Raw genomic sequence first — 26,283 nt, forward strand, 5'->3', positions numbered from 1 at the left:
TTCAAAACAGTAACAATTAATTGCACATCTATTCAAAATCAAATTAAAACTTTTTAGTTGAAAGGTATTCAGCAAAACTGATGAACTTGATCCAGTGGTCCCAGCTCTTCAAAGTCTGGGAAAAAATGCTAATAGTTTCCACCAAGTTTGCGAGCCTGGTGCCATAGTTTGATCTATTGTAAATTAGTGAACAACACAGTTGAAGGGGCCAACCTCTAGCGCCCCCTGATGCCCCCTTGCCTCTTTGTGCCCCCCCTAGGGAATCCCCTCCCAGGGGGTGGTATTGCCCACTTTGGGAACCACTGGTCTAAACGCTATGGGGTCACCAAAAAGTGGGCTGTGACTTGATTGCACTTTCCACCGCTAGGCAGCTAGAAAGCTGTAGGGACAACCAGGGCCTTCTTTTGTCTGTGGCTGAGGAATAGACTATGTTTGCCGAGTCTGCTTTTCTGTGATGCTTTTGTGGAAACATGAAAGTCATCTTTCAAAACTGGTTATCGGTAATTCTGTGAGATAATTATGCCCATTAGCACGTGTTGCTTTTCACGGTAGGATTTCTTTAAAAAGCAAAAACAACCAACAAAATCAATGCCCACCGGGGTTGCGATCCGAAAGCTGCTGGAAGTGAAAGACTGCTTGATCATAGTCCTGTTTCCTGAACATAAGGTCAGCCATCATCTACAATTGCAAAGCACACAAACGGAAAAGGATTATGAGACCTGCTCCCAAAGGGATGTGACAAGAACCTCTAAATGAGACTCTATGACGAAGGCATCAAATGCAAACAGGCTAGAGGGCCCAACTCTCCATACAACAGATGCCCAGGAGCTATACCACTAGCTGGCGTGGATCTACTGAAGAAACAAAGGGAGGCACTGGGCTGGGGCAATGGCAGGCACCCAGGTTACTTCAGCAGGTGCCACCCAAGTCACTCACAAGGGGGTTGGCAGCAGCAGTGCAGCAGGGTCCGGGCCCCAGCCCCCCACTCAAGTCTGCTGTCCACTTGCTCCTGAGTAAAAGCTTTGTTAACTGGCATATTTGGTAACTGGAATCCCAAACTGCCTGTGGGAAAACTTGTGCTTTACCTAGAAAACATTTAGCAAACGTTACTCTTTTTTAAAAGAGACCTGGAATCGTTCAACTAAATCGTCATCTAATAAGACTCTGTTAGCACAACCTACCATAGAAGCAGCCACATTATCTTGATCGTTCTTCAGCAACAGAGCACACTGATGCTGGCATGCTTCCACATCATCATGAGCCAGGTACAATCGTGCAAGTTCTAGCATCACCTGGAAACAGAACAAAATTAAAAGCCCCTCTCATTTTTAATTTTTGTATCAGTTTTTTTATAATAAGCGCCCTGACAGCCAGGTGTTTTTAACTAAGAACCAAGTGAAAAAAAAATGGTTAATTTCGGTGCTCGGCTGACCTTGCTATCCGTTTCACAATGAACAAGAGCTTCTTTGTAAAACTTAATTGCTTTCTCGTAGTTCCGCTGGACCGCTGAATGCTTTGCTATCTCTGCGCAAATTTCAGCTGCCAGTTGCTTCTGCACAGGAACCGCGTCCAGCTGTTCGATCTGAATCCGTTTGAGGACTCTGGCCTGCAGTTCCCGAGCCTGATGGAAAGAGCAAGGAAAATGGCTTTCAAAGTGAGGAATAAAATGTAATTAAGCTGGGAACGAATTTGCGTTTTAAGGAGGGATTGTTTCTATAAAGCCAGGGCTGCATATATCCTTGTCTTGAAAGACGAAAGGTTTTGTTATTGTTGTTGTTGCATTCAGAGGTCATTTACCACACATGGACCCTGGGGGGGGGGATCCACAGTGGCCGGGAGCAGCGCAACCACACCGCCTCGTCAAGAGGCTTCCCAGCCCCCATGGAGAATAAAAAACCTTTTAAAAAATAATAAAGGTGAAAATGGGGAAAATGCCCCCAGAACAGAGGAGCTATAACACCAACAAAGGTGTCATAGCCCTGCAGCAGCAGCAAGGGGTGTTCCCAGGCTGGAAGGGTTTAGGAAGCTGCCTAAAGTCAGCTCCACCTCTGGGAACGCCCTGGGACCACCTCCCCCACACTGGTACCACCGTTCTCTTCCGGGCCGACCAAGTGACATTTAAGTCATATCCGGCCCTCGTAACAAATGAGTTCGACACCCCTGCCTTATACATTCTTTCAGGTGATCTGTAGCTATATATGCCAGTGTTTCATACTCCTTTACCTGCTGCAATGAAATAATAGCATCCTCAGTCCTATTCATGTTGCTGTAAATCTTGGCAAGGAGAACCTGGTAGCGGGTGTCTTCCATCAGAGAAGACAAATCATTCACTGCAGAAAGAGAAGATATATACAATGCAAATTAACAAATTGTATCTGACAATTATTTACTATCTTGGAATGAGCTGTAAAAAGAACAAAGACACTACTGATTTTAACGTCAGCTTTAGGAAAGATGCATGAACAGTGACCAGCCAAAGTACCTAATCTAATTTAAACAGATGTGAGTCCCCCCCTCCCCAAATTCTTCCTCCTCCACCTTTTTGCCCAAAACTTGTTAGGAGGTTACTTAGAGTCAGAGTAGCATGGAGCCAAAGGACCACCAAGAATAAAAAAAAATCAAATCAGTTGGCTGTTTCTTTCCCAGCCTTCAAAATGTAACTGTGGGACAGAAAACTATGACCATCACAGAGTAACCCAAGGCAAAGTTACTCCAGTTTGAGCCTACTGACTTCCCCTGGCTTAGACTGGAGTAACTCTATATAGGTTCGCAGACATATACATTGCACATGAAGAGATACCACACATAGTCGAAGAATGAAAAGTGAATCGTTTGCGTATATTTCAGTCACCTCATTAAGACACTAGCTTTCAAGACCACCACAACCATTAAGTCCCAAAGCAGGAGGTAAAATCCAGCCCCTGTTTTTTACACATCCATGTGTAACTCTTCCCTAATTCCTATTCTCCTTAAACCCCATGCTTTCTTGGGCTCAATCTCAGCTGAATTTCCACAAGATGCCTCTCCTGGGGTAGAACATGGGAAGAGGGAAGGCTTTGTTATGTTGTCAGATGACTGCCTGTAGAAACGGGACCCAGAGTTCTTGGGCTGACCTTATTAGATCACAGTCTCTCTCTTGGCATCTGCTGGATGTCTTCAGAAGTAATTTACTCCAAGGAAGAATTTAATGCTGAAGATGTGCGAGAAGGAAAGGGGAAACCCAGCCAAGCATCTTAGGTTACCATTCCCTAACTTGGGGAGGAGAACAGAGGATTCGTCACTGCTCCATTTTGTTCACCATCTTGGGCAGGGGCTGTGGCTCAGTGGTAGTGCATCTGCTTGGCATGCAGAAGGTCCCAGGTTCAATCCCCGGCGTCTCCAGTTAAAGGGACTGGGCAAGTAGGTGATGTGAAAGACCTCTACCTGAGACCCTGGAGAGCCACTGCCGGTCTGAGCAGGCAATACTGACTTTGATGGACCCAGGGTCTGATTCAGTATAAGGCAGCTTCATGTGTTCATGAGTAGCAAAGGAGATGCAGAAATGAGACGAGAGAATATAAATAACAATGTGTACCCCAGATGGGGCGCTATTCCAGCAACATCAAAAGCAAATCCAGACTCAGAAATTCCCAAAACACCACGGCACATACTTCTGAAGCAAACTGAATACACACACACACACAAATTAAAACTTCTCATTCATTTCTGGAAAAGCGTTAGGCTGCACTTGTACATGCAACGTATGATTTCTATTGGAAGTAAGAGAGGCTGTGGTCGTACCAGGCTCATGTTCTAAAACTTGCCGAAGGACTTTTTCTGCTTTGTCAAACTGCTTCAATTTCAGCAACAGCTCGGCCAGGTCGTAGCAGAGGAAATTCTGTTGACCAGTTTTTATGGCAGCTTCGTAATAATTGATTGCCTTTGTTAAAACAAATCAAAACACACACGGAGCGTTCTCCATTGAAAAGACCACATCTGACATCTTGAAAACATCTATACATCTAAGAAAATAGAAGAACTCCAGATTCTCAACTGGAAAGTGTCAGCCCCACTAGGAGTTGGAGCTTGACAGGAGTGGAGTTAACACCAACTCTGTAACTGAAGAAGAAATAGAACTGGTTGTTCTGTTACACAAGCTCCCATGCCTGATTGCTTTGCATTGTACTCTTTGGAAGAGACGAGAACGATAAAACAGTGGTCTCAGCCCATGGCGGTCCCAGTCACACCTGTGAACAAAATGCCACAGGCACAGGGGGCAACTATGACCCAGGCATGGGGGCAGAAATCAGATAACATTCTGCTAACACAAGAGGCTTGCTGCTGGTGGAAGAGTAAGTGGCGATGTCACCTGACTTCCCACTCTTCACAGCAACCCCCATGCCTTCTCTCACTTGCCTAGGGGGCTCCTGTTATTCTGAGCACCAGCTTTTTGGAGGTCTCAAGAGAGGGATAGGGGAAACAGCCGCATTTGCTCTTGTGTTAGTAGCCTGTGGGACCCAAATTTGTTTTTGTTTTTTAATATATGGAGATGGTCATATCATAATAGGCATGTCAGCATTTACAATATTAATTTCTCATACAGGATACATTAAATGTTTCTGGAAGAATCTGGACTAAGATTGTATTGGTATGCATTACAAGAAACACAGGCTTTTCATTCCTACACACAATTTGTAATGTACCTTCGCATAGTTATGCGTATTGGCCAGAGCTTTTCCTATTTTACTAGCCAATGCCCCATCTCGAGGGTTCTTCTTCAAAGCCTGTTCATAAACCTCTATGGCTTCTTCAGGCTAGAACAGATAAAGTCAAGAAAATCATAAAGATTATATGTCAACAGCCTACATTGGCCCTGAAAACGAGTTCCATTAAATATGCATTTCATAAAACTGTGACCAAACTTAGCAGATAAGTTCCACAGATATAAAGTTTACATTTGCCCCAAACACATTTACGTGGCAACAAAACACTGATTTCAATGGTACAGGACCCAATTATGTATTATCTAGCATTGAGGCAGAAAACTGCACAGCTATCGATCTACTGAGAGTTCCTTGGCATGCATTCTTTAATTGCTAATAGGTTACCACCATCAGGGCCCTGACCTGGATGGCCCAGGCTAGGCTGATCTTGTCAGATCTCAGAAGCTAAGCAGGGTCAGCCCTGGTTAGTATTTGGATGGGAGACCACCAAGGAAGTCCAGGGTTGCTATGCAGAGGAAGGCACTGGCAAACCACCTCTGTTAGCCTCTTGCCATGAAAACCCCCAAAAAGGAGATGCCATAAGTCGGCTGTGACTTGACGGCACTTTACACACACACACACACACCACCATCAGGCAGGGAGAGACTACTGAAATAATTTTGGAAGGGGAATCAAATGCACATGAAGTAAAAACAATTCTCTGTAAGGAAAAAGAGTACAGTATAACGGACAGTGATGAGTGCTGGGTGAGACACTAATAGAAAGGGGGGAGAGAGAACGTATTCTTAGAATAATATTCAAATCAGGTAGGTCAGATCTCTTGAAAAGACCACCACCCTTGGAGCTCCCTGAAATCCTTATATTTTTCCATGAAAAAACTTTCCCACATGTAGGACACAACACACCTCCATTTATGGCCAGTTCCCACATGCAAAACAATCACCACAGGCCTCAGTATAGCCGCGGGTCCTTTCCATATCTCTCAACAAACCCTAACGGAGCATACCTTGCACTCAGACAAAGAGGAAGGCATCGTAGGACAGGGAAATGACCTGGCAGCTGTGTGCGTCTGTGCTGAGGTGGGAAAATACTGGCGACTGCTTTACATACAGGGGTTGCCGAATGCGCCAAGACAAACTAGCAAAGGACAGATCTGTATCTTTCCCTTTTCATTTCCCCTCCAAGGGAAGGGCTAGCAGGACAACCATTTGTAGGCCGTTACTTTTCAGAATAGGTACACTAGATTCCTAATGTAGAATCATAGAGTTGGAAGGGACCACCAGGGTCATCTAGTCCAACCTCCTGCTCAATGCAGGAAATTCACAACTACCTCCACCCCCCAATGACCCCCACTACGTGCCCAGAAAATGACCAAGATGCATTCCCTCTCATCATCTGTTCTCTCTCATCGTTATGTGACCAATGCTTGTGTGAATGTGTTTTGCCATCAAGTCACAGCTGACTTATGGCGACCCCGTAGGGTTTTCAAGGCAAGAGATGTTCAGAGGTGGTTTGCCATTGCCTGCCTCCACATCCTGCCCCTGGTATTCCTTGGAGGTCTCCCATCCAAATACTTGACAGGGTCGAGGCTGAGTGTGTGTGACTGGCCCAAGGACACCCAGCAAGCTTCCATTGCAGAGTGGGGATTTGAACCTGGGTTTCCCAGATCCTAGTCCAACACCTTAACCACTACACCGCCCTGGCTCTCAACTACTGCTTACCTCCTGGATATTAATGTACGCATCACCAAGAAGAAGTAAGGTGTGAGAACTCGGCAGCTTTTCCACCAGGTCTCTGCAAATAAGGAAGAATTTGTTTTTAGTTAACAGCAGCAACAACAAAGGATGAAAACGCATGGTCGCTTTATCCTCCTTTAATCCCTGTTTCAGCCAGGATTCAGCCAGGATCGAAAGCATGCGTTTCGCCTAATGTGCGTTCGATCCTGGCTAAAACAGGGATTAAAAAAGGATAAAGCGACGGTGCGTTTTCGCCCAAAGTTTGTTTTGCAGGGTTATAACATGGTAGGTTTCTATTGCCATGGGTGTTTGTAGAAGACAGTAAAAACTTGCTTCTGGACTTTGGGAACCCCGGTTGAATCAGCATAGGGAGCAAGAACAGGTTGGATCCCAAGAATCCATTCTGCTAGTGGAGATGCTTTCCTCTGTCAGAAGGAGTCTTCCCCGGTCAAAAGATACTGTTCTGAAGCCACATTTAAGGTTATTTCAGATCTTTCAAAATGAATGGCTTCTTGCATGTAATGTATTGGTTTCTAGTGGAAAGTACCTTTCTTAGGATGCATTTCTTTATAGGAAGAAACTGACCGGAAACTATTCTGATGCAGCATTGTTGCTTTTGGTAACACAGTCTCTTACCTGTAACAGCTTGCATACAGCTTCTTGTCTTTTCGGTACTCAAGGTAAATCTGGGCCATTTTTTCTTTGGCTTGAACAAAATAAGGCTGCTCCGCTGTTATGTTTCTGAGCATTGTCAGAGCCTCTTCCACATCCCCTTGTATGAGAGCGAGGTCTGCATTAGCGATGATAACTCTCAGTTCTTCGGAGGTGCCCGAAAATTCATTGATGGCATCTTGGAGAACTTTAATGGCTTCATGCTGCAAAGCACAAAGTTGTTGTATGAAACAGATAGGTTTCCATGCCTAAATTAGTTTCAGAGGTCTGCAATAGAGCAGCCAGATTCAAGTCCAGTATTACATAGAGACCAAGATTTTTGGGGTATGAGCTTTCAAGGGTCAAAGCTCTCCCTCGAGAGTCATACACCAAAAATCTTGTTGGTCTCTATGGAGAGCCAGCGTGGTATAGTGGTTAAGAGTGGTGGACTCTAATCTGGGTTTGATTCCCCACTCTTCCACATGAGTGGCAGAGGCTAATCTGGTGAACAGGATTTGTTTTCCCTCTCCTACACATGAAGCCAGCTGGGTGACCTTGGGCTAGACATACTCTCTCAGCCCCACCTACCTCACAGGGTGTCTGTTGTGGGGAGGGGAAGGTGATTGTAAGCTGGTTTGAGTCTCCCTTAAGTGGTAGAGAAAGCCGGCATATAAAAAACAACTCTTCTTCTTCTGCTACTAAGGTGCTACTGATCTTGAATCCAGTCGTACGCCTCAGTTATTTCTGTAATTTCAGGGATCCATTTGCACACTGACTTATTTCCTAAGGGACCCCTGTACATTTTAGCGAACTCCTAGGATCCATTTTAGGGTGCACAATCAGTTCACACAGACCACTGGCCAGTCTCTATTAGGCCTCAGGCGAGCTGAATGCAGACCTAAAACACAGCCAGTGCTTCTCCGTGGCTGCATATTGCAGGGGAAAATCTGGCAGTGGTGGAGAAGCTGGGTTTTTTTAGGGATGCTTATCTGACATGGTTGATTTTCTCACTGAGGAAACTCTGCTAAGCTTCCAAGGAAACCCAGGCGTCCACGGAACATTCAGCCACCACTGTAGAAGTTCCAGCCAACAGTCCAAAATTTAGTCGGAGGTTAAAATTCAATGCTTTTCTCTCCTAATTTAAAATCAGAAATGGCTTTATTTTTATGTTAGAGCAACAATGAGAAGTTCAGAAAACATCATAAATCCTTCAATCTGGTAATTCGTACTCTGTTGTTTTATTATGGGCCACTCTTCTGGTATGCCATACTTTCCTTTATGATGAAACCCGCATGCGGTATTGCCAAAGGGCTGACAGTGTGAAGTTGCTTGAAAGGCTCATCCCTGTGCCTTAAAGCAGGGGTGGGGAATGCCAGGCCCGGGGGTCGTTTAAGGCTCGCAAAACCATTTGGTCTGGCCCTTCATGGGTCCTAGCAGATCTCTAGCTCAGAAGGATCTAAGACTGGTGATCCGCCCCCTCCCGCGGACAGGAATAGCCTCTATTCAAGGCGAATGTGAGTTTGTTTTGCCGAGAAAAGGAACCCTTTTCCCCCTTGAAGAAGAGTCGTTAGCTATGGAGCTGCCAGGACCGCCCAAGAAACTGTGTTAACCCTTTCCCACCCGGGCCATGGAGAAACGTATTCCCTCTGTACTATAAGAGGGCTGGGGGCGGAAGTGGAGACAATGGAGGGGTTAAAGGAGGAAGGCCAGAATGCGTGGGGGGGGGGGATTCTTAGCCAGTGTGTCCTCATTTCAATCCTGCAGGCGGAGGTAGCAGGAGCCGGCTGTAGAATCCAGCCCCGACCATGTGGAGCAGGAGGAACTCCGGCGTGCGCCTGGACAGCTACGCCCGGATGGTGCAACAGACCATCCTGTGCCATCAGGTGGGCGAGTGCACCGCTGGTTGGCCTGCTTGCCCGTGCCGGGGGGGGGGGTAATCTGGGGCAGCTGCCTGCTTGGGGCTTGGTCGGCTAATTTTTAAGTTGATAATTTTGTATGGCCCGCGAATGATGTTATAAATATCCAAATGGCCCTTGGCGGGAAAAAGGTTCCTCACCCCTGCCTTAAAGCCACATTTCTTTTGACTCTAATGCCAGTGTGCTGAAAACAGGCATTCTAGGTTCATGCATACTCTGCGTCACTAACACTGGAATTCTATGCAGAGTTATGCCTGTCGAAGAAAATGTTTCTAGGCATCCAGTATGTGCCAATAGGTTTGCACAAGTGTCATTGAAACTTGTGCTTAGTCCTTGATGGTATTTTGTCTGTTCAGTTTCTTGCATCACAGTCCACTAAAGTCAATGAACTGTGATGCAAGAAACTGATCAGACAAGATACCATCAAGGACTAACCACATGTTCCAATGACACTTGTGCAAACCTATCGGCACGTACTGGATACCTAGAAACATTTCTCTTCTCCTTTTGCCCTCAGCATTCACCTTCAGTTCAGCTACACAGGCATGCAGGAGTGGTGTTTTAATTTGGCATTCCTTGCGCCTCTGGAAAAAAGTATTCAGCGGTTCTATTTTCACCATAGCACATCACAGATCACAAAAACCAATGTGCTAAAAGCAGCTGTGTGGTATTCAAGAGGTCAACAGATGGCTTTATTGAACTTCATCAAATTAAATTAAGAGGATGGGCGGGGGAGAGACCTTCACCTGCCCACTTGAAGAAACGCTTTCTGGTATTCTAACAGTGCCATCCTAGGCAGAGTTATACCCTTCCAGGTCCGTTTAAGTCAGGGTGCCCAGCAAGGTATTACTCTGTTTAGAATTGTTCTGTAAATCTGTTATTACTAGCAGCATGGTCACAAACTTTTTTGGAAATGGGAACGTTCGGTTTCCAATTCTGTAACCATAGTCCTATTGTAGTGTTACTGGGTATCTTATACTGTCTGATTGAATTGTTTTAGTTCACTGTTACAGCACTGTTTTCTACCTTTGTATCCCACTTTTTGCATTATGGCATGCCCTGCCTTAGACAGTTTTTATTTGTCTGCTTACTTATTGGACAACTTATGCTATCTCATCGAATTGTGTTCTGTATTTTGTAATCTGCTTGGAGACTTAGTGGGAAAGGAGGGCTACCAATAGGGTTGACAGCTCCGGGTTGGGAAATGCCTGGAGATTTTGAGGGCAGAACCTGAGGAGAGGCAGGGTTTGGGAAGGGGAGGGACTTCAATGCCATAGAGTCCAACTGCCAAAGCGGCCATTTTCTCCAGGTGAACTGATCTCTATTGGCTGGAGATCAGTTGTAATAGCGGGAGGTCTCCAGCTACTATCTGGAGGTTGGCAACCCTAGCTCCCAATGAAGTAAACTGAACAAGCTCATACCGTCATAAATTTTGTTAGTCTTTAAGGTGCTACTGGACTCTTGCTCTTTTCTATTGCTATTGACAGACTAACACAGCTACCTTTCATGATTTTAAGAGTTTGCCACTGAATTCCAAAGGACACATCCCACTTTTACATCAGCACTCAAACTATCGTACCTGTTGACCATTCAAGCGATGAGCGTCAACCAACTCCAGGTAGACAGACACACGGTCACTCGTGTCAATTTCAACCCTAGCCGTTTTTGATTTTGAGGAAGCGGCAGCTCTTCTCATCCCAGGTAAATTCATTGCCATCTGCAAGGTTTTAATGGCTTCTGCCATTTCTCCCGTCTTTTTCTGGGCTTGAGCTTTTATTAAGTGGTACAGAGGGTGTTCCCTAATCTAATAAAGAACAAAATAGTATCAACGATCACCCCAAAAAAGAGAGGGGGAAAAAAACATTTCAAGAAAACATTTGCTGTGTTAAATCCTCCTCCTACTACAGAGATAATGAATGATCAGGGTAATCAGAAAGAATGTCTTTTAAATGCTAAGTTGCATGGTAGGATGCTCTCTCATTCCCATCTTTCAGGCTCATCACTCAGGGTGGCTCTAGGTGTTCTTGAAGATGAGCCAGGAACACCTCATAATGGTTCAGTGGCCCGCATCTGACCATGCAGTTCTTCCAGTAGAACAGCATTTATGTTTGAAGAAAAAGGAGGGGGTGATATTTGCCCATTCTCCCCTCTCACTAATAATAATAACTGCATGCCGTCAAGTAAGGGGAGGGGCCATGGCTCAGTGGTGGAGCATCTGCTTGGCATGCAGAAAGTCTCAGGTTCAATCCCTGGCATCTCCAGTTAAAGGGACTAGGCAAGTAGGTGATGTGAAAGACCTCTGCCTGAGACTTCGGAGAGCTGCTGCCCGTCTGAGTAGACAATACTGACTTTGATGGACCAAGGGTCTGATTCAGTATAAGGCTGCTTCACATGTTCATGTATGTTCAAGCCGCAACCGACTCATGGTGAGCCATTAAGACCACGGCCTTTTCAAGGTAAAAGATGAACAGAGGTAGTTTGCCATTGCCCTCCACTGCATAGCAATCCATGTTTTCCTTGGTGTGCTCCCATCCAAACATTAACCCTGCTTAGCTTCCAAGCTCTGACAAGATCAGGCTAGTCAGGGATATTCAGGCTGCTTCCCTCTCACTACATGCCCCTATTTGCCCCTCATGCTATTCCCAATGAACCAGTGACAACCCTACAGGAATCCAAAGGGGGGCTCAGTGGGCTGCAGTAGGAGGGGGAAGTAGGAAATTCCTGCTCTGCAAATGGTTCGATGAGTGTGTTTGTGTAAAGTACCGTCAAGTTGCAGCTGGCTTATGGTGACCTCGTAGGGTTTTCAAGGCAAGAAACTAACAGAGATGGTTTGCCATTGTGTCCCTGTTCCACGGGTTCAACAGAGGACCTCCCACTCCATTCATTTTAAATTAACCCAGCATATCCCAGATGTATTAGATACAGTTGAGATCCGAATTAGATTTTTAATGGCAGACTTTAATTCTAAGATCACGCTTAGTATGGCTTTTTTATCATGTTAGCATCTAAGTTAAGGAAGAAATTAGTTGAAAATCAGGCTCTGAAGTTGCCATAGACAGTATATTTTAGGGGAACTATAATGTTTAAATCAGCAATAATATGTGTATGTGTGTGTGTATGTATATATATGTGTGTGTGTGTGTGTGTGTGTGTGTGTGTCTGTAACATTTTGAAAATTTTATTCATGTAATTATGGGTGTTGTGGATTATATATATTTTGTATGGTTTTAATCTGAATATTGTTAAGGTCTGTGACTAAAACATTAATAAAATTGATTGATTGATTGGTTTGCTATTGCCTTCCTCTACGAGGCAACCCTGGACTTCCTTGGCGGTCTCCCATCCAAATACTAACCAGGGCCAACTCTGCTTAGGTTCTGAGATCTGATGAGAGCCAGCTAGCCTGGGCCTTCCAGGTCAGGGCTAAATGGTTGGATACACACCAGTATTTCTAAGAAATCCAGTTTTCTCTTTTTTGTTACAAGCAATTGTAATGTAATTTTAGATGCCTTGGAAAATGTGCTTTGGAACCAAAGCTCTGTACCCACTCCTACACTTGGCAATCCTTTCAGGCGCCAATCAATGTGTGCAACAAAAAGGAAAGAGCTTCAGAGTGCTAGGTAAGAGAGTTTCCCAATCACGCTTACTTCAAAATTGTAGCTTAGGCAGAGTTCCAGGGACTGAGAGCAGAGTTTGAAGTTGTTTTGCAACAAATAGACCTGAGCCATAAGAAGGTGAGCCTCGGCATCAGCAGGATCCCTTTCGAGACAGTGCTGCAGGATACTTCGGGATGCTTCTGAATTCCCTGATCAAGTTGAAGAAAAAAAAAGGGGGGGAAAAGAGACAAGATCACACCCTCACAATCCATCTAAGGACTGCAGATGCAAGACAACTGATTGTCGCTATTCTGGTATACACTTCTTCTCCCCACAACCACCCACAATGAAGCGTAGATTATAGAAACTTTATATTTTTTATATTTAAAAGAACAGAAAACTAAAGCCGCGAAGGAATCTTGTACGATACAATACAGATCATGCAAGTCAAGGTTAAATGTCACCTCTTGGCTGACATACAGCGCCCTTCTAAGCAGAGTGGCACCCTTCTAAGCCCACTGACTTGGAAGGGTGAAACTCTTGCTTAGGGTGGTATTTACAGGGCTTTATGAATCACAGACGGCAACCGCAAGGAACAAATTGTGCTTTCCCACTCTCTTATTTGCACTGGTTCAGAGTGAGGCATTACCTGCCAAGTATTTCACCTTTGCGGCTAAATAGGCAGCTTGCAGGAGACCTGGAACAGTTTTTACCAGCGTTTCAAGGACTGAAGCACAAGGTTTGAGAAGGGGAGAAGGTGGCTGCCCTGGACCTGCAGGCTAAAGATAACACATTTATTGAGAAATTGATTTAAAGGTAACTTGATTTATTACACTGCCACAAGGCAGGCAGAAAGCCTTTTTTTTTAAAAAAAAATCTTGATGAAACATACATCTGAACCAAAAAGTGAAATTCTTCTGCATTTTGATCAGTTGTTTCCTATTTTTTCTAACACACACACAGTTGGTTAGAATGAGGATTCTACCAATATTTTGCAGAGCACTTAGGACTTCACACTGCACAGCATTCTCCCCCACCCCCACATCTAACTGAGAACATCGAGAAATATTCTTTTTTTAAATAGTTTTATTTTTTATGACTATAAACAGAACAGAAAAAAGGAAAGAAAATAGAAACCATACCAAAACCAATTACAATTGCATCAAAAGAAAAAGACAATAAGTACACATATAATGTAACAAACAATGATATAACAAGCAGTAGAGGGTATATGATAATAGCAACAATTATGAGCAGTAAATAATGATATAATAAAGAGCATTAAATGGTGATTATCATCATAATAAATCTTAGCAAAAATCATAAGCTACCCCATACAATACTTGATAAACACGATAATAATGTTAGACAATATTATAAGATGAATTGTAATGAAATAAAGATAAAAGGGAAAAAAACCTTCCAGTGATTACTATTATAAATTTCTAAAAAATACTTCCTGAATATTGAAAACTGAGTTCACATATTATTACCATCTATCCACACTATATTTTAATGTTTCTTTCAGGCATCTTCTTTTCAACATATAACACAATTAATTGAAATAATTGGAATAAAGGGTTCTTATTTTAGAGGGGGGGGGATCCTGGATGCTTACCTGTGTTGGGCAAAAATTAAGATATTCCTTGATAATTTCAAGCAAAAAGTCAGGATTTAGTTTCTCAAAGTATTCTACACCGAGAGGTAAGCCTTGCAAAGACAAAAAATGAACGTCCAATACATCATTCAACAGGCTAATAACTTCTTCTTGTCTTTTGTGTCGCTTCATAGCCAAAACTGCCCGCAAGTAAGATAATTCCTACAAAACAAACAAATAACTGCATAAAACATTTTCCAGTTAAAATTGGGCTTGTCTGGTTGCAATTAATAATTGTCCAAGAAACCAAGCGGGGACCCAGCGTCTTTCCTACCCACAACATATTTCTCAGAATTGGTTTGGCCCTTATAAAATTCAAAATCCACTGGGCAGACTCAATTCAATATAGAATGAATTCTCATTGGTAGTAAAGGGCAGAATGTTTGTGCCAGAAACCTCCAGCTTTGTTTCACAAGAAGCTCTGCTGCTTCTGTCCTCATCACACCAGTCAAGGACTGGAAATCAGCACAATTTATTTTATTTATTTGATCTGATTTCTACCCTGCACCTTTCCCCAGCAAAGCCAGTGTTACAGGCTTTGACATATTAGAGCATATAAACTACTGTATTAATGTTGTACATGTGCAGAATTGTTCAATGTAAAACCCTAACAGCACATAAAAGCCCATTTAAAAAGATACAAACCTGAGCATTCTTGGCCAAGGACAAATGTGACAAGCCAGAACAATGCTTGCACCTTATCCTTGAAAGATGTAAATGTCACCGAGCTCAATGCTTGTCCTTTATCCTTGAAGGACCTAGAATACTGTTAGCATTCTATCCTTGAAGTGTCATGCAGGAATTCCACTTGTATTCCTGTACTAAAAGGACATCACCTTCACAAACGTCTGTCCTACAACCTTGTATTTTGCTGACTAATGTACTGTAACATTATATGTAACATATGATAAAATGATGGTAGAAACTTATAAATAGGTTCATTTTATTCGTATTATCCAGGAGATGGGAATGATGGTAAAATTAAAAATATAGAGAGATAACATGACTCAAAACTGACTGTTTAAAGTTAAGCAAAATAGCCTGGTGGAAGGGGAAGTCCTTATATGGTAGTCCAAAGGGAAGCCACAGAGCATGTGCAGTACAACTGTATCCTGCTCGAGCTCACGGTTCAAGCCCATTGAAGGTGACTCAAACAGTATAAATGGCACAGAAGGGCTAGAATCGCAGACCTCTCTCAGAGGGTCTCAGAACATTGGCTATTGGGTATGTATGGATTTAAATATATTATTCTAGATCTTGTGAATCAGAATTTTTGAACTAAATCAGACTTTTAACTGTTATATTATAAGCATTGGATTTTAAAACTGAATAGTATGCAGAACTTGCTTGCTTTATAGTATACATTGTTACTGAATTTTAAGACTGTAACACTAGCATATACACATATATACATTAAATTACATTGAAGCAATTCAATAAAAAGACTCATTTTTATGTGAGTAAAGTAGTTGAGTCCTGCTTAGTGGGTGACTAACTGAATAAGATAACATACCACTTCTCAGGAAGTGGTCGATTCTAAGAGTATAGTCATCTGAAACGCACTGACTCGCTTCACCAGGCTCAGAGCGGCTTTCAACAACCAATTCATACATTATAAAACAATACATATATTTAAAAACATAGTTCCTAATCTAAAATTCATGCTTTATAATTTATAAATTAAAAGATGGTGCCCTATACTACGTTGCCATCTTATATAGGTGTACTATCTTCTAAAGGTGAGGACTGGTCTAAAGATGGTAACAGATGGATGGAGGTCAACCAGCCTATGCAAGTTCACAGGCCCATAAAGGTACACAGGAAAGTGGGAAGAGGAAAATAGGGAGGGTGGGAAGGAAGGAAAGAAGGAAGGAAGAAAAGAAGAAGTCTTAAATTAGTTTTAAAATAAAATACAATAGTTTTCAAATTTAAATTAACACCTCAAAACATTTTGATTGAAATAGCTCAATCATAAGAACAGTATCACCTGATTTTCAAATACAAACTTTTATGGATGATAAGTAGTGTGTTTATTGGCAGATATCAAATCTCTAGTTTACTTGAGCCAGTTAAATTCTATTGAACTGTCAAACTGATACAATTAAGATGCCTAGGCCAACAGGATTTTTCACTTATCAGAAACTATGCATGCATTTAAATGTGAGAAAGCAACCATTCCTTGCCTGAAAATCCAAAGCTTAACACTACCTAACAAAAAAAAAAAAACAGCAGAAGAAGAGTAGATCCCCTTTATTCTGATTACAGCCATTGTGGTGCAGTGGTTACAGCACTGGGTTAGGATTAGAGAGACCAGAGTTCAAATCCCTGCTTAGTCACAAAGCTTAGTGAGTGACTTTGGGCAAGTCACTCTACCTTAGCCTAATCTATTTCATGTTGCCGGGATGAGATGGGGGAGGGAGAGCCATGAACACCACTGTGAATTCCTTAGAGGAATAGGAAGGTAAAAGTGAGAGATGGATGGATTAGACTGGATAGAATCCTCTGCCAACTAAGCATTGCAACACAGGAAATATCATTAGAGCCGCATCTTCAGTTAGATCAAACTGAAAGCCCTTCTGGAAAGGATCATTCTCTTACTGCTGATTTTCCAAGAGACTGCTGGATCTCACTCAGGAACTCCAACTGCTGGTCTACGTCGTCTAGCTTCCCTTCCATTAGCTGGCATCGAATAATCCCTGTAATGCAAAGTCATCTCATTCCAGTTGCACTTTTACAAAGAAACACTCAGGCTTCTCAGAATTACAGGAATACAACAAACTAAAAAAAAAAAAAACGGGAAAAATCAAGCTCATAACCTGCTTAAAACATTTTTTAAAAAAAGAGAAATCACATGCATTTCTTTTTTACATGCACTATGAAATCATACGGATATTTCGAACCATACCGGTTAGTGCCGGAACGCTCGACTCGTCAAGAGCCATAGCTGTCTGGTACCATTTTTCAGCCTCTTTTATTTTCCCTTGTAATATAACCTGGTAACCAAGTTCCGTCGCGATATCTGCGTCGTTAGTAGCCAAGCTGAAAGCTCTCTCCACCAAAGCTTGAGTTTGCTGAAGGATGAGCAGACTGCGGCCACACTATAGTTAAAAACAAAAGTTTTCCAACGCGCTTGAAGTCAAATTTCACAACGCTTTGCGTACAAACATTAGGAACAGCCACAGACATTAAACAAAAAGCATACAGCAATAAAAATTTCTTTGTTATCGTTTTGTAATATTTTGGAGCAGGGGTGTCAAACATCAGGTCAGCGGGCCGGATCCGGCCCCTTGAGAGCTCTTATCTGGCCCACGAGGCAGCCAAGCCAGCCACCCCAACCCCAGTCCCGATCTGGGCTGGCGAGGCATGGCCCGACTCGACCAAGGACATTTATGTCATATCTGGCCCTCGTAACAATTGAGTTTGACACCCCTGTTTTAGAGGTTTCATTGTAATTGTAGTTTTAGTGTTGGTTGCATTTATTAATAGTTCAGGGAGGGGGGTGCTGGTAGCCACCTTGAGCAAACTGACTTTTGGAACAGTGGGATAAAAATAATTTTCCATCCATCAATTAGAGCTGTGCACTGCCAAATTCAGAAATACGGCCAATGCACACGACTGCCCAATCTTGAGCAGCGCTGACCCTCTCCCCCTTCCCTGCCCCTCCCCACTTTACAACTAACTCATGACAAGCCGTTCATTTCACTCATTTGCCATGAGCACAGCTCACAGTTATATAACACTGTTCATCTCAAGTTTCTGCTCCGGTCAAATGGATTCGGTGACCCATTCTTCATGAGCAGACAGTCACCTCAGGCAGAAGAAGAAAAGTTACCGCAATCAGTAAGGCGCTCTTAGTTGAAAAAATATTAAGAAATCCTTTGTTTTAAAAACCACAGTTATCACCAAAGCTCTAAGTTATCAAGAAATGCTTCCAACTGCTACTTGAAACAAAAGAAACCAAAAACCAACTGAATATAAATGAGGGCAAATTGGCCCATTGTTAAGCCTACCTTGATTCCAATATAAAAAATAATAATCAGCATTTATGGGTACATGAGTATACACAGTGGGGACAACAAACAAGCTAACAAATACAGTAGTTTTGCATTCAATGAAGGGAAATGCTACCGTAGCTTACACAGAATGTTTAGCTCCTCATACATTTGATAAGCCCCGAAGGACCTTTGGATCTGCACGAGAACCAAAGCACTGTGGTCACTAGCTTCAGGTTGGTTGGTTTTATAATGCTCACCATTCTACTGAAAACTAATGCCGTTCTGCAGAAAAGCCGAGGATTATGTGGTTCAAGTTTTTCCAGTGCGCTAATTAAATCTGCCAACTTCGATGAGGCCTACAGAGGAAATATAACATTTTATAAAATTGTGGGAGAGAAACTCTTCTGAATGTTGACAGTAATCTTACACAGACGTATTCTGAAACAGCTATAATAATATATACCAACATATATTGTACAACATACTGCTAGGAATTCCTAAAAGAGCAATAGTATAAAATAATCCAAGTTAAATAATATTAACTAAGCTGTGTAATGCATCTACCCTCCATTTTTCTGGCACAGCACTTTCCCATGGACTTCTAAGCTTCTCAGTTACCGTCTCGCAGAAATTCTTTTAGGAAATTACATCAGGGAAAAACCATCTTTCTCCATTTATTCAGAGCACACTTTCATAACACACATTTCAGAACAAGATGCTAAAAAAAGCTTTCAGTGTAAAAAGAAATACTCACCTCAGGTATATTTCCTTCCCTACATAAAGAGTGTATAGCCTCCATTTTTATAGCTTCCAAGTTAAGAGCATCTTTCTGCAACAACCTGAAGAAAATGTTTTAACAGGACAGTTTGCTTTATGACAGTGCGTTTTCTTCCAGAACACAACTCAGTTTGTTTTAAGAGGACCTATATCTTCTTCATGATTAACAACCTCTAGATAGCTAACATACTGGTTTACTTGTTACTGGTCACAGTTGGCAAAAACTATAAAAAAACCCCTTTAAACTCTGTTTTAAACTATCAAAAGATACAGCCATATTAAAAGTGTGAATTTTTGCTAGAAATCTCATTCCTTTAGCAAATTCAATGCCACGTTTCAAACCAAATTCATAGACAAGTTCTGAGTTTTCACATTTAATACATTACACTTCTGTCGCTAACTTCTCTGCCATGCTACCAAGCAGAAAAAGTCCGTTGAACAGGACAGCTTTTGAGACAAAATCTTAACAAGCGATGCCAAAGTTATCAAAAGGGGAGGAGAGGGGTCTTGTGATACCTTAAAGACTACAATATTTTTGTGGCACAAAGTATCAGATGCATAAAATCTTGTCTTCCGTTGACAGACTACAACATGTGTACACCCACATACATGCAAAGACACACATGGAGATGGAGGGGGGAGTAAGCAGTGGGGTCAAAAGCAAATGAAATGCAAGAGGTACTGACTGCAACATTTATAGAACCACAGAGTTGGAAGGGGCCATACAGGCCATCTAGCCCAACCCCCTGCTTAATGCAGGATCAGCCTAGAACATCCCTGACAAGTGCTTGTCCAGCCTCTGCTTAAAGACTGCCAGTGAAGGGGAGCTAACCACCTCCCTAGGTAGCTGATTCCACTGTCGAACCTTTTCCTAATATCCAGCCAGTACCTTTCCGCCCACAATTTAAACCTATTAGTGTGAGTCCTATCCTCTGTTGCCAACAGGAACAGCTCCCTGCCCTCTTCTAAGTGACAGCCCTTCAAATACTTAAAGAGAGCAATCATGTCCCCCCTCAACCGCCTCTTCTCCAGACTAAACATTCCCAACTCCCTCAGCCTTTCCTTGTAGGGCTTAGTCTCCAGGTCCCTGATCATCCTCGTCGCTCTCCTCTGTACCCACTTGATTCTGTCCACATCCTTTCTGAAGTGAGGCCTCCAGAACTGCACACAGTACTCCAGGTGCGGCCTGACCAATGCAGTGTACAGCGGGACTAAGACATCTTGCGATTTGGATGTTATGCCTCTGTTGATACGCCCCAAGATTGCATTAGCCTTTTTTTGTTGCTGCATCACACTGGCTGCTCATATTTAACTTATGGTCCACCCATACCCCAAGATCCTGTTCACACATACTGCTACCCAGAAGTGTATCCCCCATCCAGTTTGTGTGTTCCTCATTTTTGTTACCCAGACGTAGAACTCAGCACTTATCCTTACTGAATTGCATCTTGTTCATATCCGCACATTTTAGAAACACATCCAGAAATACAAATAAAGGCATGCTGTAAAGTAATAACCTTGTATATTGTGTGGCCTGTTGTCACTTGCTGTTGTAAAACATGGAATTTTCACCATTTAAATTGGCACACACAGAGGTCTTATAATATATTTACAATGCCATATGGATGTGTATATCATCAATCAATGATAAAACATATTGTTTGTGCAGCGCTCATTTGAGTCTAGGGCTTGGGCTGCCGCTTTTAAGCTGAGAATGAAGGTTCTTTTGGCAGCTCCAAATACTCAGGGTGGGCTCTTACACCTCCTAAAAGATGATAACTTCAGAAGTGACTGGGTGAGATATGGGGATAATAGGACTGAATCTCTCCATTACAAGCCTCAGAAATATGGGTCTCCAGGAAGCAATGAAGTTGATTAACACAAGGCTGGCAGACGGTGACCGAGCTAGCACACTGAGTCGGGCAAGGCGAGTATGTCCCACTTTCGCACTAGGAATTACCCCACCAACTCTCCTCCCTTCATAGATGAGGTTTCTCACAATTCTTAGTCATAGGCGAGCTTTTTTGCTCGCCAGATTGAATGTTCTGCCAACCGCTGAACCGAGAGGCTGATTTGATAAAACTCCGTTCTCAGATAGGCCATGTGCTTGTGCATCAGGAGCAATCGAGACGATAGATCACCTTCTATTACTTTGTGATCAATGGTCTGCACCCAGGGCCCTCTGGATTGCTCCTATCCTATCAAGGCATCATCTTCCTCCTGACCCCTGGGTGGTTTCATTACTGATGGGAGACACGGACCCAGAAACAACTAGAGGTGTCGCCAAATATTTGGCAATAGTCCTGTCTTTAAAGTCACGATTAAGTTAAATTATGTGCTGAACAGAAATATTATCAATGTACTGTTTATACCCCTATCCCTATAAAGCTATTTATTTATTGTTATATTTGTAATTTTAAAGTGATTTATGAATCCTAAGATTTTAAAGCTATATTGTTTATAATATTTTAACATGCTATAATGCTGTAAATTTTGTTTTTATCCTATGTGTGTTGCGCTCAAGAACTTTGGTCAGACGAGCTTGAAATAAAAGGAAAGGATAAAACGTATTGGCAACAACATTCACGATCCGGATTGAACAAATCATCCAAAGGTGCCATCCTCTCCCCGGAAGCTTCTCCGCCACATAGGCCCCGCAGCTCAGATGCAAGAACATTCTCGTGGGAACTCAACAAGATCAGTGAACAGGCGCTTACCTGTGTGCCGTCTCTGTGGCTTGTTCCCAGTCTTGCAAGGCCAGCTGCAGCTTCATCTTCTTTATAAAAGCAGGGAGGAAGTGTGGGAAGTTGGCTATTATTTGATTTACAGTTTCCAATGCTCCCAAGTAATTCTGGCGTGCTTCCAAATATTGCGCCTAAGGAAAGCCAAAGTAACCAGTTACGCCCTTCCTCCCAAAAAAGGAGGGGGGCACAGACTTCCTATGGAATACAGCTGTTATTTGAGTTTCAAACATTTCTAAAGCTGTATCTGGAGATATTAAATCAATTGCAGGCACTTGAAGTCACTGTTCAACAAATGGGGTTGAAGAACCGATGTTGAGAGCCAGCGTGGTGTAGTGGTTAAGAGCGGTGGACTCTAATCTGGAGAACAGAGTTCGAATCCCCACTCCTCCACATGAAGCCTGCTGTGTGACCTTGGGCTAGTCACAGTTCTCTCTGAACTCTCTCAGCCCCACCTACCTCACAAGGTGTATGCTGTGAGGAGAGGAAGGGACGGAGATTGTAAGCTGGTTTGATTCTCCATAAAAGGTAGAGGAAATTGGCATATAAAAACCAACTCTTCATCTTCTTAATAGTGACTGGGAACTAAGAAAGTGTGGTGTAATGCTTAGAGCGTTGGGCTAGGATCTGGGAGAGATCAAACCCCAATTCAGCCACGAAGGTCACTGGGTGATATCAGTTCAGCCACTCTTCCTCAGCTTACCCTACCTCACATAGTAGTTCTGAACTTTCCTTAAAAAAAAAACAACCCTCTCAGGAATATGAGGGACTTTTACTGTTAAATACTTCCAAGTTCTGGGGTGTCCTTATTACTGTATTTTCTCTCACTTTCCTCCACAAGATTAACTTATGCAGCCAAACTTTACTGTGAGTCTTTTAAGGCAGTAGGTCACTTGGGAGTGACCAGTCACTCTCCAAGCCATTAAAAGCAGTCCTCTGCCCCCCATCCCCGTGCTGTTCTAATGACTTTCTTATGCTTCTCTTTAAAGCTACGGCAGCTATTTCTCCCCTCTTTCTCTTTCATACAAGGGAAAAGGAGGCACCTTTTCTCTAGATAGGAAAATGGCAGCACCGGCAGCCTTTCCCACCCACCTCTCCTCCTCCCTGCGAACACACTCACCCTTGCTCAAAAAGGGAAAGGAATGTACCATTGATGCTTTCCCTCTGCATCTGTATATGTTCCTCCTACAGGTCAAGTTACAATGTGGGGTGGTGGGGGTTTGCTTTGTGAAAACAGCCAAGGAAAGAATTTTCCCACCTGAGCAATGCAAACCTCTCTGAACACTGAATTTTTTGTACAAGGCACCATTTTGTGACTGGCTCTACCCACTGAGCAGCTCCCCGAAACAAAGTCTCTGCCCTCCCCTGCTTTAAGGGACCCACACATACAGAACAGCACTCCTGTTACCCCACTGCATTTTCAAGCCCTCAGGATACAGAGCGGCAAAATTCAAAACTAAATATAAAAATAACTGATGGCTTATTGGGTGGTAAAATGGCTTTGTTCAAGGGAACTAAGGATGAAAATCAACCTTCTGTGTCAGATTCCTCTATGTAAGACAGCCTGTATGCCCACAAAAGAAAATGAGAGTAGAGATGGTGAGCTGCTTTTCTGAACAATTTCTGAACGCCAACCTTCCCATTTCACACGATTCCTTCTGGGACTAACTTCCAAACATGACTGTTGGGAGTCCTTAACTTTTCAGCCCAGAGACGTTTTAGACAGTGAATTTCAGCCCTCCCCACCCAATTCAACTGACCCAGCAAAACCAATGCCCCTGTGCAGGCAGGTTCCTTGAGTGCAAATCCAGGGCCCAAGAAAGACACACGTACTCCAAGCATGTGGGCCTATGTGTGCTGGATTACGAGGCACATAACTGCTGTACACGAACATAACATGCTACCAGACAATGAGTCAGACCATTGGTCTTGCAATATCATCTACTCTGACTGGTTCTTCTGGATCGCAGGCAGAGAAAGGAAGGTCTTTCCCATAGCCTGACATCCTTTTAAGCGGAAATGGCAGGGACTGAATCTGGAATCCTCTGTATGTATAGCAGATGCTCTACTAATTGTTATAAAATTATGCAGGAGTAAAAACTTACCTTGAACACAGGCTTACCTTACCCATCAAGGCAAAGATATCATTCCCATTTTGCAGCCCTTCGTCCAAGTACTTCACAGCTTTTTTAACGCTCACTTCTTTCCCACAGGTGACTTCAATCCACCCTTTCAAAACGAATCCCTGTAGGAGAAAAGCAGAATTAAAATTTATTAGGGAGAAATGTTAAGTGTTGCTCATTTAGAACTTTTCAATCACGCCTTTCTACAAAATATTAGCACTCGGGGTAGCAAATAGAAATTTTAAAACAAATAAGATAGCCACTGACCATAAAAATAAGTAGCAATCAGCAGGAGAAAAAGAAGAAGAATTGGTTTTTATATGCTGACTTTCTCTACCTTTTCAGGAGAATCAAACTGGCTTACACCAGCTTACAATCACCTTCCCTTCCTCTCCTCACAACAGACACCTTGTGAGGTAGGTGAGGCTGAGAGAGTTCAGAGAGAACTGTGACTAGCCCAAGGTCACCCAGGAGGCTTCATGTGTAGGAGTGGAGAAACCAACCTGGTTTACCAGATTAGAGTCCGCCGCTCTCAACCACTATACCGTGCTGGGAATAATTGCATTCATATACTTCAAAATACCTTCAGGAATACAACATTTTTTACAGATTTCTAGAAAGCCAAAAAGGTTTCCCGGGTAAGGAGTTCCAATCTGGGAGCCACAGCCTCTTCAAAACCCTGAACTGCACGCCCACCAATTTCACATCACATAATAAGGGCATGTGAAATAAAAGAAGCAGCAACTGATCTTAGGTTATGGGCAGTCCTGTATGAGCTGAAGCGATCCTTTAGGTATCCTGGTTCTAAGCTGTTTAGGGTACTTTAGGTCAACACCAGCACTTGGAACTGAACGGCTCAGAAACAAATCAATTATTAGTGCAGTTAGTAAGAGTTCTAGGGAAACTGATCTATTTTATTTCTTTAAAACATTTATTAGCTGTCTTTCTCCTTTGGGCGGCTTACAATATAAATCCCTGTGGTGGTTTCCACTTGCATTTTTTTCTCCAGGTGAAGTTTATGGTCCTCCTTCAAAAGCAGCCCCTAGTATAGCAAGTTATAGTAACCCAATCCGGTTGTTATATCATAAGGACGCTAGCAAACTAACCTATAATAGAGACAAGCACTCTGGACCAACTCCACAACCTACTTTTAAGTTGTTACACTTTAATTTAAACTGTTATGAAATACTTCTCAAATCTTTTCTATACTCATTCTTTTTAAAAAAACATGCAAGCATGGCTAAGAAACCCAAACTTAGGGGGTGGGGACATGGTTCAGCAGTGGAACATCTGCTCAGAATGCAGAAGATTCCAGGTTCAATCCCCAGCAGCTCCACTTAAAAGGATTGGGTAGTAGGTTACATAAAAGACACAAGATCTTGGAGAACCACTCCCAATCAGAGCAAACAACACTGGCCTTGAGAGACCAATGGTCTGACTCAGTATAAGGGGAGGGGCTGTGGCACAGTGACAGAATATTGCTTTGTATACAAAAGGTCCCATGTTCAATCTCTAGCATCTCCAGTTAAAAGGATCAGGTAATAGGTGAAAGGCCTTTACTTTTGAGACTCTGGAGAACCACTGCCACTTACAGAAGACAACACTGATCTTGACAGACCAATGGTTTAGCTCAGTATAAGGCAACCGTGTTCCTGTTATAGGCAGGGGCTGTGGCGGGGTAGTAAATCACCTGCTTTGCATGCAGAAGGTCCCAGGGACAATCCCCAGCATCTCGCATCCAGTATGCAACATGAACAACCTCCACATGAGAGCCTGGAAAGCTGATGTCAGTCAGACCAGACAACGATGACCTTGACAGACCACCGGTCTAACTCAGAAGAAGAAGAAGAGTTGGTTTTTATACCCCACTTGTCTCTACCTTTAAGGAGTCTCAAAGTGGCTTACAATCGCCTTCCTTTCCCTTCCTCACAACAGACACCTTGTGAGGTAGGTGGAGCTGAGAAAGTTCAGCGAGAACTATGACTAGCCCAAGATCACCCAGAAAGCTTCATGTGGAGGAGTGGGGAATCAACCCCGGTTCTCCAGATTAGAGTCCACCACTACACCACACTGGCTCAGTATTAGGTAGCTTCATGTGTTTCTGCTTGTTCAAAAGCCAACTAGTGGTTCATGTGGAACCTTCCAGATGCCAGTTTAGCCACTCCTCCAGTGACTCCCAGAATACTTCCTAATTCTACGTGCCAACTGTTGACTGGTAAGGTCTGCGGATTTAGGATTCTCTGCAGTTAAAGAAAGATATTCTGGAACGGCCTTATATTTGTACCGGAAATGTGGCATTTCAATGTAAACCCGACCGGCAGCATCTGTCACAAAAGAACCATGAACTTTGCTTAACTGCCTCAAGTAATACTGCCGGCCAGTGACTCA

The 26,283-nt window shown here is 43.0% G+C and overlaps 1 protein-coding gene across 1 annotated transcript in view; it reads right to left on the reverse strand.

Moving 5' to 3' along the window:
- TTC21B (tetratricopeptide repeat domain 21B) overlaps positions 1–26,283 on the reverse strand; it is a 48,150-nt gene that overhangs the window by 12,133 nt on the left and 9,734 nt on the right. The window contains exons 5-22 of the mRNA XM_056861294.1: positions 23,895–24,017; positions 21,749–21,906; positions 19,009–19,093; positions 18,512–18,610; positions 17,165–17,357; positions 16,858–16,955; positions 14,221–14,421; positions 13,252–13,381; positions 12,654–12,811; positions 10,586–10,810; positions 7,076–7,314; positions 6,425–6,497; positions 4,683–4,793; positions 3,781–3,919; positions 2,224–2,330; positions 1,433–1,621; positions 1,182–1,292; positions 597–678 (exon numbers count right to left, since the gene is read on the reverse strand). Coding sequence (XP_056717272.1) covers positions 597–678; positions 1,182–1,292; positions 1,433–1,621; positions 2,224–2,330; positions 3,781–3,919; positions 4,683–4,793; positions 6,425–6,497; positions 7,076–7,314; positions 10,586–10,810; positions 12,654–12,811; positions 13,252–13,381; positions 14,221–14,421; positions 16,858–16,955; positions 17,165–17,357; positions 18,512–18,610; positions 19,009–19,093; positions 21,749–21,906; positions 23,895–24,017 — 2,521 coding nt within the window. The remainder of the gene's footprint in view (positions 1–596; positions 679–1,181; positions 1,293–1,432; positions 1,622–2,223; positions 2,331–3,780; positions 3,920–4,682; positions 4,794–6,424; positions 6,498–7,075; positions 7,315–10,585; positions 10,811–12,653; positions 12,812–13,251; positions 13,382–14,220; positions 14,422–16,857; positions 16,956–17,164; positions 17,358–18,511; positions 18,611–19,008; positions 19,094–21,748; positions 21,907–23,894; positions 24,018–26,283) is intronic.

The sequence above is a fragment of the Euleptes europaea genome, chromosome 15 (assembly GCF_029931775.1).
Source record: "Euleptes europaea isolate rEulEur1 chromosome 15, rEulEur1.hap1, whole genome shotgun sequence".
Classification (NCBI taxonomy): Eukaryota; Metazoa; Chordata; class Lepidosauria; order Squamata; family Sphaerodactylidae; genus Euleptes; species Euleptes europaea.